The 17,187-nt window shown below is 47.4% G+C and overlaps 1 protein-coding gene across 1 annotated transcript in view; it reads left to right on the top strand.

The window, feature by feature from the left end:
* Window positions 1-17,187, top strand: part of LOC144791091 (tetraspanin-15-like) — a 235,268-nt gene that overhangs the window by 126,466 nt on the left and 91,615 nt on the right. The window contains exon 3 of the mRNA XM_078665748.1: window positions 4,141-4,215. Coding sequence (XP_078521874.1) covers window positions 4,141-4,215 — 75 coding nt within the window. The remainder of the gene's footprint in view (window positions 1-4,140; window positions 4,216-17,187) is intronic.

Genomic DNA, 17,187 nt, shown 5'->3' with positions numbered 1-17,187 from the left:
CTTCAGGACCTGGTAATCGTTAGCATCCTCCACTCTTGTAGTGAGGAGCTTATCTCTACCTTTACCATCAAAGGAGAGCCACAGTATAGCTGCCCACTGACTCTGGGGAATGCACTGCACAGTGCAGGCCCTCTCCAGAGCAGCCATCCATTTCTGGATATCATCCCCTTGCTTAAAGGGGGGCACTATCTTAGTCAGGTGTTTAGTATCTAAACCCTTCTCTCTATCTCTTGGGAGATTGCTGCCACCAGTGGGAGCTAACCCACTCATCTGCTGCCCTCTAGCCAAGGCAAGCTTCTCTTTGGCCAGGGCAATTTCTTCCCTTTCAATCCTCAGAGTAGCCTGTCTCATCCTAGCTTCATGCTCCATTCTCTGAGGGGAAGTCAATCTCCTCTGGGGAGAGTTCCTTCTCCTCTGAGAAGAGGCATTAGAGTGCAGAGATCTATTGGAGTCCCTAGAAAGAGATCTATCTCTCCTAACTCCAAGGTTAGGCCTACTTAGGGTCAGTACTGGGGGTCCCCCAGATCCTAGCCCAAGCAAGTCTAAGTTGGCCCTAGTTAGCCTTCTGACTACCTCAAGACCTTTGTCTACCTCGTCCCCAGAGAGTTCCCCTTGATCCTCCTCCTCAACTGCATTGGCAATGTTGGGGAGGTCTGGATCCCCAGAGGTACCCTCTAAGGCTGGCATATTCCCATCTAGCTGAGAAAGCTTTCTCGCATCATAAGTCTCTAAGAGACCTATTAAAAAGGGAATGGTGGGGTTAGACCCCTGTTTCAGTTTCCTGGAGGTACACACTTGTCTCATCTCCTGAAAACTGAGAGCTGCATATCTTGATTTGACCTGTGGAGGGTCAACATCCACAAGGGGAGTCTCAGTAGATTCTCCTTGGGTAGACATGCTTTTTCTAGTGAGGTGTAAGTGGTGCACTTACCTACACTATATGTTTGCCTACTGATCCCTTGCTAGAGTTGTAGTTTAGGGTGTGCTAGGCCCTAGGAGCTACAACAGCTGGTTCAGTAGAACTCAGAGTATTCTAAGCTAAGTTATATGTACCTTTAGTACTTATGTGATCTTTCACAAGATATTCTTAGGATATGTGTGGTAAAACAACAGCAAGCTCAAATCCCAACCGCTGCTCACCAATGTGAGAAGTTGGCCTGATGTGCAGTGTTCACTATTCTAGTGATCACTATATATCAGTCCAAACAACCCTTATTGATGATTGGTTGTAAGTCAACCTTATAGACCAGCTATCCTAGTAGCATGGATACGAGCAGTCTAAGGCTAAAACTCTAGAGGGCGTGTTAAGCCAGCTGTTTTACCATCACATTACCCCTTGAACACCCAGTGAAAGGACACCACACAAGTGTTATGAAAATAAACAATGTATTTATTAGAATCACAACAACCCTGTACTCTTTATGAGGACAGGGTGCTAAGCACACAACAAAACTCTTACGAAAATACTTAAGTTAGCACGGTATACACAAATGCCCGAGGGGCACGAAAAACCATATACTTTAAAAGTGGAATGCGAAATTACTAGCAGGTAAGTACAGTACTAATAGGCTTTGGAATCGCTAGGACTTGACTATAGAATCGTTAGATTACTTCTAGGAGACCTAGGGGACTCGGGTGCAGAGTGTGCACTCTCACGCGGGATGCGGGACAAAGTCTATGGAAGCTAGTAACGCTAAAGTTAGTGTTCACGGGCGAACCCGACCTGGTAGGGAGAAAACGACAGTGGATCCTGACCCTTGGATAGTGAGGCTATGCTGGGGCACCGAAATGCCGAAGTTACCTAGCCCAGGGGCTGCAGCTGCATAGGTCTCAAAAGACGTCGGGAATCCTCGTTGCCGGACCAGGAGCCTGGAAGAAAGATGCTGGCAGGCGACCAGTGAAGATAGTTCGAGTTGATCCAAGCCTGGATCTGGAAGATGGATGACACCTGAAAGCAGAGGGGACCAAGTTCGTGACTACTAGCCAGTAGTCAGTGGGCACCAGGAGGGCACCGGATGGTAGTCACCTCGACTAGGTGAGTGGGCGACGCTGGCTCTGCAGATCTCACGGACCAGGAGGCGTTGTCGGCGACCAGGATGGAGAGGCGAGCTGTCCCACGATGGATGAAGCTGTCGGCGTCGAAGTTACCCAGGATTGGGCAACAAGCCTTGGCTAATTCAAGCCCATGCGGTGGACTCAAAATGGCGTCTTGAGTGGACCAGGAGGGTCCGGGGTGCTCCTCTTCGGGAAGGGAGCAAGGGCCAGTCTGGAGCAACCAGACCAGCAGCAGTGATGTCGTCGGGCGTCGTTCAGAAGGCCACCAGCCAGCGGCTAGTAGCCAAACAACGCGGTGAGCAGCAAAAAGCAGAAGGGCCCCACGCAGATCGTGGAGATGCTGGGAGGCTGCACTTCGGTGCTGGAGCTGCTCAGGGTCGGGGCTTCTCGGACCCCAAAGCACTCACCAGGAAATTACTCGGCGGGCTTGCTGTGCCGAAGTCGTGCAGTCTTGCAGATGGCCGGTCCCTCGAGGTCTCGTCGCACCCACGGTTCTCAGCTGGGCTGTAGAGGTGGGTAGAGGTCAGAGGTGCCAGGGAAGCCGGTTCTCGTCGAGCTGGGCAGTCGGATTCCGGAGGAAGGACTTGCAGCAGACCGCAGTGTTCTTTAGATGGTGCCTGCGGATGCAGGGTGACTACTCCTTAGTCACAAGGGAGAAATCTTAGGAAGAAGTCTTGAGTTCCTTTCGTGGAAAGTAGTTTCAGGATTCAAAGATGATCTAATTTGGAAGGGGGCCTGCTCCTACCTTTATCTGGGAAAAGGGGGCTGGCACGCGACTAAGTCCTGCCCTAGGGGTGGGACCAGGAGGGGGGTGGGTACACCCACTTCCTTGGCGGGCTTTTCCCCAGCACAGGGTCTGGAGTGTCCCTGGAACTGGTTCAAGCCAGCCTATGCACAGTGAGCACCGGGGTGCCACGTGCAGTCACCTTCCTCTGAAGCCCTGCCTACCTACAATACACAAAATCCTGTCTGGGACGGTGCTGGCACCGCCCCTGGCAGGAAACCCTTTGTCCTTATCTCCTGCTCTGGGAGGACTCCCAGCAGCAGGAGGGCAGACTTGTGTCTCGGTGGCAGCATCCATTTTGTGGATGCTAAGGCTCTGTCTGACTTTAACCGGGGTTAGGGGTTACATACATGTCGTGTCCCTCTAGAAGGGTGGAATGCTAACCCCGTCGCCAGAATTGGCGAGGGGTTAGTATTCCAATTCGTATGACACCTTACTCGACATGTTTTGATAAAGCGATACCAGAGTTGGCATATAACCGCGAGGATTATAATGCACTTAAGAGTATATGGTATGCGATATCATGGAAACGGCTAAGGGATGGATCCCGAAAGCCGCAGACAGGCTCAGCTCATGCCAGAGCACCATCTCACACGATTCCAAGCACTCTGCCTTCAGGATTGTTAAGGCCTGCCATAGGAGTGACTGATAGGAGATCTGTGTGTCCATTTTAGGGTTAGATATAGGTATACTATATCTACAGCAAAGGGTGAGTACACCACCTTGCCCCAGCTGTCGTGCAGCCAGTTGTGTCAGTTTAGTTAGTCGGCCCAGGGGTGGCATAATACATGCTTCAGCCCCTGGGAGACTTCTGGGTACACCTCAGCCCTGGGTACAGGGACTTGGAGAGGGCCCAGTGCCAATTCAGTACCTGAGTACAATTTGGATAGAGAGAACAGCTAGGCTGTGGGTCTGATTAGCAGGCCCACAGCCAGGGAAAGTCGTAAACCAGTGCAGCAAAAAGCAAAAATCTGGGTGATCATAGGATTGCAGACCCTACTCTCCTACAGCCTCCTAAGAAAAACACAGGGCACGTGGTCATATTTGTTCTAGGTATTGAGCACTGGTTAAATGATTCAGAGTGTGTGTGTGTTTGTTTATTTGTTTGTTTGTTTGTTTTTAATAGCGTTTTATCAATCCAGGGCTGATAAATTGTTTTCCTTAGAGCTAGATCACACAGACCTGCTGTATGCAACATAATTTAAAAATAGAACAGCAAGTGCTATAGAAACGCAATTATTCATATTTGTGAAGACCTTTCTTTACTCACTGTCAAATAATGCTTTTCGTTTCCCTTACAGTTTTTTTGGGTTCTCTTGGTCATCTTTGTCTTTGAAGTACTGATGATTTTAATTAATCTCATCTTTGAAAATCAGGTGAGTTGCATCATTTATCATGTTCTGGAACTCTAAAAAGTTTAGAATTATCATTACATCAGTAATGTTGGCCAGTTATATTTTCAGTCCTGCCAAGCGTCACGCAACAGGTGTGACGCTCACGCATTTCAGTGCGGTGATCCGCATCACCGCACTGAAATGAATTGTCACGCATACCAGCGGCGCATGTCACTGACTGTGCCCGGGTTCTCTCTGCTGCTCCCTCCGACCGGCTATACTTCAGCCACGACCGGCTATACTTCAGCCACGACCGGCTATACTTCAGCCAATCACCAACGACCGTGTCATCAAGGGGGCCGGGAATAATTAATCCGGATGTGAGGCTGCGGTACATAGCTGCCAAGGTTTCAGATTGCTTGTGTGTGACATTTTCATAATTTAAGTGTAATTATGAGTGACATTCAGCGACTATGAGTGACACTTTCTTGCAAGCAAAAATCGAGCAATGAAGACGAGGGAAACATATACATATCAGAAATAACACCCATTTGAGCAACGAAAAACTCCAAGAATATCTTAAAATGTCTGCAAAGCACCAGAAATGAAAGGGCGCTAACCTAGTACCCTTGTAAGTACTGTTAAACAAATGTGTAGGCAATAACAACTACACAGATCCTGCCTTAGCCAGCCTGCGCAGACCGGGCCTCCTGGCTTCTCCCTTGCAATCAAATTACTGCACGACATGCAACGAAATCAAGTAGGTGAAGTAATTGAAATACTTCAGATGTGCAGGTTACTCTGACTTCACTGAAAAGTAAACATGACATTCACTTGCCGCATATCAATGACATGCACTAAAAACGTGGTTGACATCCAGTGGAGCGTGAATGACAGAGAATTAAAGAAGCACATGAATACCATGCATTGGAACCAGAATGACCTGCAACTAAACCTATCAAAGGTGTGTACTGAAATGCTAATGTGCCATATATTGAAACAAGACTGCCATGCATTGAAACTTCTGTATGGTAGGCAATGAAACATGAACAGCACGACACATGGAATGAATCATGCGAGAGACCCCAGTGAGGAGCCTGAACCAGCCTCACCAACTCACGCTGAACTCAATTTAGTGCAGATTGGTAGGGACTGCAATTATGCAGATGATCTCAGCTGTATCTTTACTTACAGTAACAGCTGAATGATGACACTTCTCAAGAACTAGAATAATTCATATGGAAGAAGGTGGCTCAGTGACACTAACTTACAACTTTGTGCAGACTTCAGACACATTTGTTGTGACTGCAGAGCACGATATGGGAAGAGTGGGAAGAAACTGACATAGTAAAACAGGATTAAGAGAGCAACGCAAATGAAATATGGGAGACACAAGGATGTGAAGTATGGAAGTAGGCATAATAAAAGACACAGGAAGAGACAAAGACGACGAGAGATGGGTGGACATCAATACAAGAGAGGGGACATGAATAAACAAAAATACAGAGCTAGCAGGAAGGAGAGACAGAAGAGAGACCACAAAGTAGGAGAAAAAAAATGAGAGAGAGCAGGACAGAGGAGCAGGACAGAGAAAGAGACGACGAGAGAAATGAAGATGTCTGAGGGAGAGATAAAATAGAGGGGAGACTTGGCGAGATGGAGAACGACTGAGACATTCAGAGAAAGCACTACAGATGGGTTAAAGTGAAAGAGGGGAAACTTTGGAAGATAGCAATGCCAGGAGGTGTGGGAGAAAGGGGAAGCGTGCCAAATGTGAGGAAGGGATAGCCAAAGGAAAATACATAAGTGAGAGAGGGGCGGAAAGGCGCAGCGGTCATAGAGGAGCGAGCAGGAGAGGCCGAGAGACCAGTGAGAACATTAACGGTAGGTGATGAAGAGTCGGTAATCTAGCACAAAGAAGACGGGTGTCCCCTCTGGGGAGGGGAACTAGCGGAAAAAGCACGGTGGTGTGGGGACGGCGAGTGAGAAAGATGTGCATGAAGAAAGGAAGGGAGTGAGCATCCGAGACTGCGCAGTACAGACAGTGTGAGTCTTTAAACTCTGGACCAGGCCACGTGAGACTGAGTGTGGAGGAGTGAGTAATTTGCACGGAACGATCAGAAAGTAATTGGGTGGCATCCTGTTGGTGATTGCTTTAATTTAGTTTGTCAATAAAAATAGTAGCTTGTGTAAAAGGGCTAACAATGTTTCCTAGAAAGTTTCATAAATGTGTTCACGAAGTGCTGTCACAACAATTTGATTTAATGTTATTCTCATTTGAGACGTATGTTCATCCCAGAAATTCAACTGTTGCCCGTTTACAGGAGACTTTATGCATTCACTAGAAGAACATCGTAATATGGGCTTAGTTTTAAAGGAAAGGGCTGCTCTGCCACGGACAAAACTACCCGCTGAGGCTTGACAGATTTGTAGCACTTTGCTTTTCAGACTCACCCTGCAGAAATAGAGGAACTAGCGTATTATTGGGCACAAATGGCTTAGCAATCATTCAACTCATTTTAAAAGTTCTTATGAGAAGTTAAAAAGTAATGAGTCAGAGTGGCACTTACTTTGAGCCAGGAGCGCCTGACGGTCATGGGACTGTAAGAGCAGGCGGAGCAGGCGGCGAAGTGCTCTGCGTACTGGGCAGTGCGATTGCGGCAAGAAGAGGACTCAACTCGCGCTGCAGTGCCATATTCATAACTCCTGTCTGCACTGGACTGCACAATTTAGCTACCTGCGGGTAAGGCCCCTATTTGGGCGGCATTATACAACGTAGTGAAGGCGGCAGCCTCCCGGCGTCTGCACAGTTGCTCAGACTGTTAAACTTTTAAACTGTGCCCCCTCTCTCCAGCTGCGATTGGATAAATTAGTGCTCACGTTTACTGACTCTCGTGACGTCGAGACCGTCCGTCGTCAATCAGTGAATCTCGACTTCCCGCGGCCGAGATGATGATGTGAAAGTTCCATTTGTAGCAGGTCCAGAAGGCGCTGAGCGAGCCCCTCAGGACACATTTCATTGGCTGCACTGGAACAGATATTGCAAGAATAGGAAGCACGCGTGCAACTTGTGCGAGGGATTGAGTGAAGAACCGGCCTGGCTCACCTCTCGATGGTGAGGACGGTCTGTCTCCCATATGAATTGTCAGCTGCGCTGTGTGGGGGTGACGGTCATTGTTTTAAGACAGGATTCGGTGGCCGGTGCAGGCCCCGGCGGGCGGCCTGCCATCATGGCATGAGAGAGAGGCTGTGGCAGGCTGCAATTTCCCCCACCGCCGGCTTTAAATTCCGGGCGGACGTGACGGCAGTACCGCAGCCTCACATCCGGATTAATTATTCCCGGCCCCCTTGATGACACGGTCGTTGGTGATTGGCTGAAGTATAGCCGGTCGTGGCTGAAGTATAGCCGGTCGTGGCTGAAGTATAGCCGGTCGGAGGGAGCAGCAGAGAGAACCCGGGCACAGTCAGTGACAGGCGCCGCTGGTATGCGTGACAATTCATTTCAGTGCGGTGATGCGGATCACCGCACTGAAATGCGTGAGCGTCACACCTGTTGCGTGACGCTTGGCAGGACTGGCGGTACTGCCGTCACGTCCGCCCGGAATTTAAAGCCTGGATGAACGCCTCCTCAGCGCCCGACATCGCCATCGCCATCCCGGACGGCTACAAGATCATCCGGAGAGACCGCGTCAACCAGACAGGAGGAGGCATCGCCATCATTCACAGGAACACCATCCGCATCACGACCAACACCGACGACACCATCGCACCCACCGAACACCTGCACTTCCAGATCCACGTCAACCCCAAGACCACCCTCAGAGACACCCTCATCTACAGACCCCCGGGCCCACGCACACAATTCAGCGAGGACATCGCCGACTTCATCAGCCCGCTCGCCCTCCCCTCGGCCGACTACGTCCTCATCGGGGACCTCAACTTCCACCTGGAGAACATCGACGACCGCAACACCACCACACTGCTGGACAACCTCGCAAACCTGGGACTCAAGCAGCTGGTGACCACCCCCACCCACCTCGCCGGACACACACTCGACGCCGTCTTCTCATCCAGCAAAGACATCGCCTTCAGCCACGCCACTGGACTCCACTGGACTGACCACAGCTGCGTCCACTTCACCTTCAGAAGAACGACGATCCACCACCACCAGCAACAGGTTGCCCGAAGAAGCTGGAACAAGATCACAGCCGACCAGCTTGCCGCTTCCCTGGGTCAGCACCCTCCCGACAGCTCAGCGAACCCCAGCCAGGCCGCCGACAACCTCACGAAGTGGATCAGCAACTGCGCGGACGAACTCGCCCCGTTGAGGACCCCGCCCAGCAGACCCGGCAGCAAGAAAACCCCATGGTTCACAGACGAACTCAAGACCTCCAAGAAGGACTGCCGTGCCCTCGAGAAAGTCTGGAGAAGGGAACCAACACCGGACAACATGACCACCCTCAAGCTCGCCACCCGGAAGCACCACCAACTGATCCGCGCCACCAAGAGAACTGCATTCCAGGACCGGCTGGACAACAACGCACACAACTGCAAGGAACTCTTCAAGATCGTGAAAGAGCTCTCCAACCCCAGCGCCGGAAACAACGACATCACCCCATCGCAAGACCTCTGCAACTCCCTCGCCTCCTACTTCCACAACAAGATCACGGACATTCACAACAGCTTCAGCACTCAACCATCGCACGCAACGACTGCAGCACCGCCGCCCACCACCACCCTCCGCGCCTGGACTCCGATCAGCACCGATGACACCGTCCGCATGATGAACTCCATCCACTCCGGATCTCCGACCGACCCCTGCCCTCACCACGTCTTCAACAAGGCCGACGCTGTCATCGCACCCCACCTGCGGGACATCATCAACACCTCCTTCGACACCGCCACCTTCCCGGAGGGCTGGAAGCACACCGAGCTCAGCGCTCTACTCAAGAAACCCACTGCGGACCCCACCGAACTCAAGAATTACCGCCCTATCTCTCTCCTCCCGTTCCCAGCCAAAGTCATCGAGAAGACCGTCAACACACAGCTGGCCGCCTTCCTCGAGACAAATGGATCCCTCGACCCCTCACAGTCCGGCTTCCGTGCCAACCACAGCACCGAGACAGCCCTCATCGCTGCCACCGATGACATCCGAGCCCTGATGGACAACGGAGAAACAGCGGCCCTCATCCTCCTAGACCTCTCCGCGGCTTTCGACACTGTCTGCCACCGCACCCTAGTGCAGCGCCTCAGCAACGTCGGAATCCAGGGGAAGGCACTGGAATGGATCATCTCCTTCCTCGATGGAAGAACACAGAGAATCCGCCTACCACCGTACAAGTCAGAGGCCACCGGAGTCATCTGCGGCGTCCCTCAAGGATCCTCCCTGAGCCCCACCCTCTTCAACATCTACATGAGCCCCCTCGCGACCATCGCACGCCAACACAACCTGAACATCATCTCCTACGCCGATGACACCCAGCTGATCCTCTCCCTGACCAACGACCCCGCCGCCGCCAGAGCCAACCTTCACGAAGGGATGAAAGAGGTAGCCGAGTGGATGACGACCAGCCGCCTGAAACTGAACTCAGACAAGACGGAAGTCCTCATCCTGGGTTCCTCACCCTCCGCCTGGGACGACTCCTGGTGGCCCCCCGCCCTGGGCACCGCACCCAAACCGACAGACCACGCACGCAACCTGGGCTTCATCCTGGACTCCTCCCTCTCCATGACCAGGCAAGTCAACGCCGTCTCCTCGTCATGCTTCAACATCCTGCGCATGCTACGGAAGATCTTCCGGTGGATCCCCACCGAAACCAGAAAGACGGTCACCCAGGCCCTCGTCACCAGCCGACTGGACTACGGCAACGCCCTCTACGCCGGAACCACCGCCAAGCTCCAGAAGAGACTCCAGCGGATCCAGAACGCCTCAGCCAGACTCATCCTCGACATCCCCCGACGCAGCCACATCTCCGGACATCTGAGAGACCTGCACTGGCTCCCCGTCAACAAGAGAATCACCTTCCGTCTCCTCACCCACGCACACAAAGCCCTGCACGATCAAGGCCCGAGCTACCTCAACAACCGCATCAACTTCTACACTCCTAAGCGCCACCTCCGATCAGCCAGTCACGCCCTCGCCGCCGTCCCCCGCATCCGAAGAACGACAACAGGAGGAAGGTCCTTCTCTACCTGGCCGCCAAGACCTGGAACTCCCTCCCGACCGACCTGCGCCTGACCCAAGACCACCTCTCCTTCAGGAAGAAGCTCAAGACCTGGCTGTTCGAGCAGTAGCAGCACCCCCCCCCTCCCAAGCGCCTTGAGACCCTCCGGGTGAGTAGTGCGCTCTACAAATGTCATTGATTGATTGATTGATTGATTGTTATTGCCTACACATTTGTTTAACAGTACTTACAAGGGTACTAGGTTAGCGCCCTTTCATTTCTGGTGCTTTGCAGACATTTTAAGATATTCTTGGAGTTTTTCGTTGCTCAAATGGGTGTTATTTCTGATATGTATATGTTTCCCTCGTCTTCATTGCTCGATTTTTGCTTGCAAGAAAGTGTCACTCATAGTCGCTGAATGTCACTCATAATTACACTTAAATTATGAAAATGTCACACACAAGCAATCTGAAACCTTGGCAGCTATGTATTTTACGTTTTTCTCAAATTTAACATGGGTTTATTCAACACATAGTCCAACGCTGTGCGCCCTCTGTCGGCCTAGTCTACCCACCTCGGCACTCAAGATCATATTCAACCCAAAAGAAAGACGAGAGGCTGTAATCAATTTTCGTGCAATAATTAATTTATACCATTCATTAAGGTGCACGTAACTTCCCGCCAAAATGTGTTTCCTGATTACTGTCACTTCCTCAAGGCCACATAAATTATAATCAGCTTTCTGAGATTCTTCAGTTTTCCTTTTAGCCTTAATTGCATCATCTACATGCAGTCAGATTCCCTCATTTTTTGTTATGAATTGTGTTCCTTCGAAATTATCAGTCAAAGGATAAGTGCTGACCTAATTTGAAATCATATAGAGAAATATTAGTATGATAAAGTTTCAATAAAATCATAAAAAAGAAATAACATATAGACAAAGTGAAAATTGGTTCGACAATTTTTTTCTATGTAGTGGCAGTGAGAAAAAAAACCTATGGCCATTCGTCAAAAAACGTGACTCACACACACTCGTTAATATACAGCATATAATTGTTACACATTGAATTGTTTGGAGTACGACCCCATGTAGTATGAGAGTCGCTAAAAGGGTTTGTAAATCAAAAAGTCGACCGCATTTCAATCCGTTTGGAATGGGGGATCATCATCAGGAATCGGGATAGAGATAGCCTGAGAGCCTACTAGAAGAAGCGAAAGAAAAGGAAAAAAGCATTGGTAATGCATCCGTTTCCCCTATGTAATAAATGAAGAGCTGTTTTCATCAATCTTCGTCTGGGAGAAGGTAAGAGCTACCTGACAGATAACATGGGAGTGGAGAGGATGTGACGGTGTGGCTGTTGGGGATCCTGGTTTGAGTCTCCGTGCGTCGTGCAACATCCTGTGATTCTATATAAATCACTTAATCTCTCTGGGTGATAAACTGGTATATACATATGCTGCAATAGTAAAGGTCAAAACTTTATAAAAATATAGTTCCACCAAAGCAGATATTAATAGTATTCGTGCAGCGTGAAACTAATAAGAGAAGCAGACGAGAAACAAACATTGATAAATGCAGGAAAATATGCTACAGCCTATGGAAATGGAGGAAAGGTAAGTGGCACACACATGAACCAGTGAGAAGAAAGATAGGAGGCAGGATGTAAGTCCTTTTTAAGTTTATATTAAAAATAATAGATTTCTCAAGCAGGCAAAACCTAAAAAGCAATTAATGAAATGATTATGGGAAGACACATTATTACACGTGATGTGCAATTACACATCATGCTATACTCGCATGGAGTCACAAAAGGGCTGAGTAGGAAAGAGAGAAGAATGATTAGAAAGGAGATGATTAGAAAAAGCTTAACCCTAGGAAATTAAGGGTAATAAATCATGGCTGTTTCTTGTTCTACATGTGCAGCCATAGAGTTGGATTGTTTTCACGGCTCCTGCAAGTCTCTCCTTCTCCCTAATTCGGAATTATTTTAGTTTGTGTTTTTTTATCCTTCTGGACCCTATAACTACTAACTTTAGGCCCGCCCACATCTTACTGGCTCATGTAATGGTCTAATACAGGGAGAAAGCGGAGTCTGAGTTATCACTGCAGTGCATCTGCAAATAGGATTAGACAGAGTATGTTACAAAACTCAGGCAGTTAATCGCGCCCTTTCAGCGACAAGGGGCAGAGGCTTACTTAATGTACCCGGCAAAACTAAAAATTATCACAGGTGGGGTTACTAGGATGCTGTTCTCAGAAATAAAAGCAGGAGAATATCTTGCAGAGCTCACAGAGCTGAATAAAGAGAAAGGAAAGAACTAGGTAGGATGTAGAGAAACGAGATGCAGAAAAACGTAGTCTTTATAGGAACAGGGCATCAGGGCAGAGGAACGGGAGAATGAGTATATGGGGGGAGAGGGAGGCGACTCTACAACACACAGCAGCCACATGTAGGTCATGAATTACCTATTTGCCTGTAACAGGGGGGGGGGAAGGGGGGTGTTGCTGGGAGGGAGGGAGCGGCGGGGGGGGGAAGGTGGAGGGATGATACACAGAGGGAAAAAAACAGCACAAATGAACAAAAGCATAAGAAGAAGCAGAAAGGAAGTAGTTTCGACAATAGTATACAATAATGAGATCAGGATACTTTGGTTGGGTATAAAAGTAGGGAAGGATAGAAATCATAAATGGTATTAAGGATTATCTCTCTAAACATATGCGGGCTGAATAATGGAGATAAAAGACAGAAAGTGGCTGCATTTTTAAGAATGTCTAAGCTAGAAATAATGTGTTTGCAAGAGACGCACATCCCTGGAAAAGAAAAATCTCTGTTGGAGCAGATGGGGTTCGAAGTACTTGCACACACAAATGAGGAAACCAGAACCAAAGGAGTTGCCATATTAGCTAAGAAAGGGACAGTTCAACTTAAGAGAAAAAAGGCGGATCAGGATGGAAGATGGGCCATAGTAGAGGTAGAGACATTAGCCGGATGCTTTACAATTGTGTCAGTATACGGTCCAAACGAAGATGAATCGGAAATTTATGAGTATTTAGATACAGAACTGGCATTGTGGCCGGAGCCTATAATATGCTGCGGCGATTTTAACTTTAACGGTCTGTACGAAGCAGGATTTTCGAAAAAAGGAGGTTATGTAGGTCGAAAGAGGAGAACGTATAACGCTATACATAACATGGCGTCTCATAATGCTCTGGTAGACGTCTGGGGGGAAAAAAATCCAATAGGGACAGGGAGTACGTTTTACTCTGCCCCACATAGAACGGTATCTAGGTTAGATTATTTTCTTATTTCAAGTGTCATTTTCAGTGGGTCTCAGATAGAAAGGTGGCCAAGACTTGTGTCGGATCATAACCCACTGATATTAAGCCTTCCGCTGATTAATAGGGGAGTGGCAAGAAGCAGCACATGGACATTTGAGAGGGGTTTATTGAGAGACTCAGGGTATATTAGACAAATGCAAGAATGGATTCCCCAATTTTGGGAGACTAATTGGAATTCAGCACCTGTCAATATGATTTGGGATGTATTCAAGGCCGGGGTGAGAGGGGAAACCTTAAGCTTTACAATACGAAGGAGTAAGAAGGAGAAAACTAGAATGGATAATAGATTGAGGGATTTAGAGAGATTAGAAGATAGACTAGTTGAGGCCATACTCAAACAAGAATCAATAGAAGAGATATTACTGGATATTGAACTAAACAAAGCACAGGCAGGTGAATATCTGGCACAGAAAGTGGCGAGTAATTTTTTGACGAAAAAGGAAAAGTGCTACGAATTCAAAGAAAGAGTAGGACACCTTCTAGCTATTCGGACACGTCAAAATATTGCAGCAGGAGAAATAAAGGAAATCAAAGATAACTCAGGAACTATAGTTAACACCCCAGAAGGAATACAGCAGGCTTTTAGGAGTTTTTATGGAAACCTTTACAGTCAGGAACCAAGTAAGAGGGATAAGGAGATTACTGACTATCTGGCAGATATAACGCATGATATATTAAGTATTGAGGGAAAACAGAATCTAGATCTTACTCTAACGCTACAAGAAGTAACGGAGGCTGTGAAGCAACTACCAGCAGGGAAGTCTACAGGTCCCGACCAAATACCAGTAGAATTCTACAAAACATTTTGGGATGTACTGGGGGTAAATATGCTGGAAATTCTTAGACAGGCACAGGCAGGTAGAGCCGTTCCACAATCGTGGGCTGGTGCAGATATAATAGTGATTTTAAAAAAGGACAAGTCGCCACTAGAGCCAGGGTCTTATAGACCAATCACACTGTTAAACGCAGATGCAAAAATCTTTTCTAAAGCACTGGCACAAAGACTGAGCAAGGTGATCGAGGGGCTGGTTTGCACTATTCAGCACGGTTTTATCCCTGGGAAAGGAACCACCCAACATACCAGACAGATGATCACCATCCTGGACGCAGTAGGGGTTGCAGGAGATCCTGTCGCGGCCATATTTCTTGATGCCGAGAAGGCTTTCGACAGGGTCTCCTGGGACTATCTGTGGAGGGTGATGGAGTGGTTTGGAATTGGTGAGAGATATATCAGGGGAATCCAGGCTCTCTATCAAGGCCCGACAGCAAGAATAAGAATTAACAGGAGCTACACAAAGGCAGTTCAGATAAAACGTGGGACTAGGCAGGGCTGCCCAGCCTCACCATTATTGTTTGCTCTATATCTGGACCCATTCCTAAGAAAACTCATAAGCAACAATAATATTCACCCAGTAAGGTTACACGACTCTGAGCATAAGATATTTGCATATGCAGACGACGTGGCTATAATAACACCGAACCCAGGGAGAGCGATAGTGGAAGTTGAACAAGAGGCGATGAATTTTGGAGTAATAGCGGGTTACTCAATTAATAAAAGCAAGACTCAGATTGTGCAGAATAGTCACACGACATATCAGGATGTTAGAGTGGTGACAGTTGCTACATATCTTGGTGTAAAAGTCACTGCTGACTTAGATAAACTCGTAGGGCTCAATATGGAACCACTCTTACTTAAGGTTAAAAGAAACACAGAAGGGATCCATAATTTACACTTGACATTAATGGGAAGGATAAACGTGATCAAAATGATCACATTTCTGAAATTTCTATATATTTTTAAAACAGTACCGCAATTTTTTGAGCAGATATGGTTTAGCAAAATAGAAAAAGTACTTAACAGATTGATATGGGCTCAAGGGAAGACCAGAAGAGCATATCGCTATATGACATTACCGAGGGAGAAGGGGGGCTAGGGGGCACCGCATTTTAGATTATATTATTGGGCAGCTGTCCTACAGTATTCACAGGCGCTCCTGGGAGGGGAAGTAGAACAACATGGCGATGGCACAAATCGTATAAATGTCTACAGAGCACTGCTAGGGGGGGAGGCGGAGAATGCTCTGCTAAATACAATTGATTATAACTATTTCAAACATACCAGGTTCAAGACTCTGAGAGCAGTTTATAACGTATGGAAGGCGATCGCTAAAAAGCTTGGTATAGGGAGATACAATTTCTACACTCGATTGTATACAAATCAATCACTACCAGGGGAAATATTCCGAGATGAAATCATGAAGGACTGGGACAACAAGGGGATTAGGAGGATAGGGGACCTATTGGACACAGAGGGAGGTGTTATATTATTTCAGGAACTACAAAAGAAATATGGGCTATTGAATAACAGCTTTTTGAAGTACCTCCAGATAAGAAGCTTTATCACGAGTAAAAGAGGTGGATTGATAGGATTAAATCAATGCAGAATAATGTATTATCTTGGAAAACAGAATTATTGCACAATTCGACAGCTGTATGCAGAAATGTATCTGTTAAAAAATGATGATAGAGAAAAATATGCTGGGAAGTGGGTGGAGAAGGTGGGCTCTATCATAGAGGATTTACAGATATCGATAGACTTAGGACGAACAGTTTTATATTCTGTGACACTACAATCACAACACTACAAAACATTGTACTCTCTTTACCATACCCCGGCAAGAATCGCACAGTGGGGGGGAGTCAATGGGACCACATGCCCACGATGCGACGCAAAGGAAGCGGACATTGTCCATATGTTTGCGCAATGCCCACAATTACACACACTAAAAGGAGCAATGGAGGGTTTTTTGGAAAACCCACTGGGAATCAAGATTAAATTAACAAATGATCTAATAATCCTAGGTGTATCTGTAGGAACACCGGACTTTTGCACAGAATGTTTATTTATGGTAACAGCAGTATACCGGATTGTAATTGCAAGGGCATGGCTTGATAGGGCGCCCCGACATTTCAAAACTGGATCGCTAGGCTATTATCTACATATAATTTGGAGAAAGCCATATATGAAAGGAAGGGTAGAAGAGCGAGAGTATTAGGGGGAAGAATTTGGCAACCAATAGATCAATGGAAAAATAGATTAAGAGCAGAGAGGCTGGGAGATAACATATAGGTGGGGGAAAAAAAAGTTTGTAACCAAAATATGATATGTAAATCTGATATGCTCATCAACAAAATGTATATTTATGATGTAAAACATTTTGTGTTTGTATGACATTATTATTATTATTTTATTTTGCTTTTCTTTCCTTTTCTTCTTTCTTTGGAAATGTAATGCTGTGAAATGTAATGGAAAATATGGGAAAATGGGGGGGGGGGGGGAAACTTTAATAAAAAGATTTAAAAAAAAGTAATAGATTTCTCAAGCAGGCAAAACCTAAAAAGCAATTAACGAAATGATTATGGGAAGACACATTATTACACGTGATGTGCAATTACACATCATGCTATACTCACATGGAGTCACAAAAAGGCTGAGTAGGAAAGAGAGAA

This window comes from Lissotriton helveticus, chromosome 11, assembly GCF_964261635.1.
Source record: "Lissotriton helveticus chromosome 11, aLisHel1.1, whole genome shotgun sequence".
NCBI classification, from domain to species: domain Eukaryota; kingdom Metazoa; phylum Chordata; class Amphibia; order Caudata; family Salamandridae; genus Lissotriton; species Lissotriton helveticus.
This window is presented reverse-complemented; position numbering and strand designations above follow the sequence as displayed.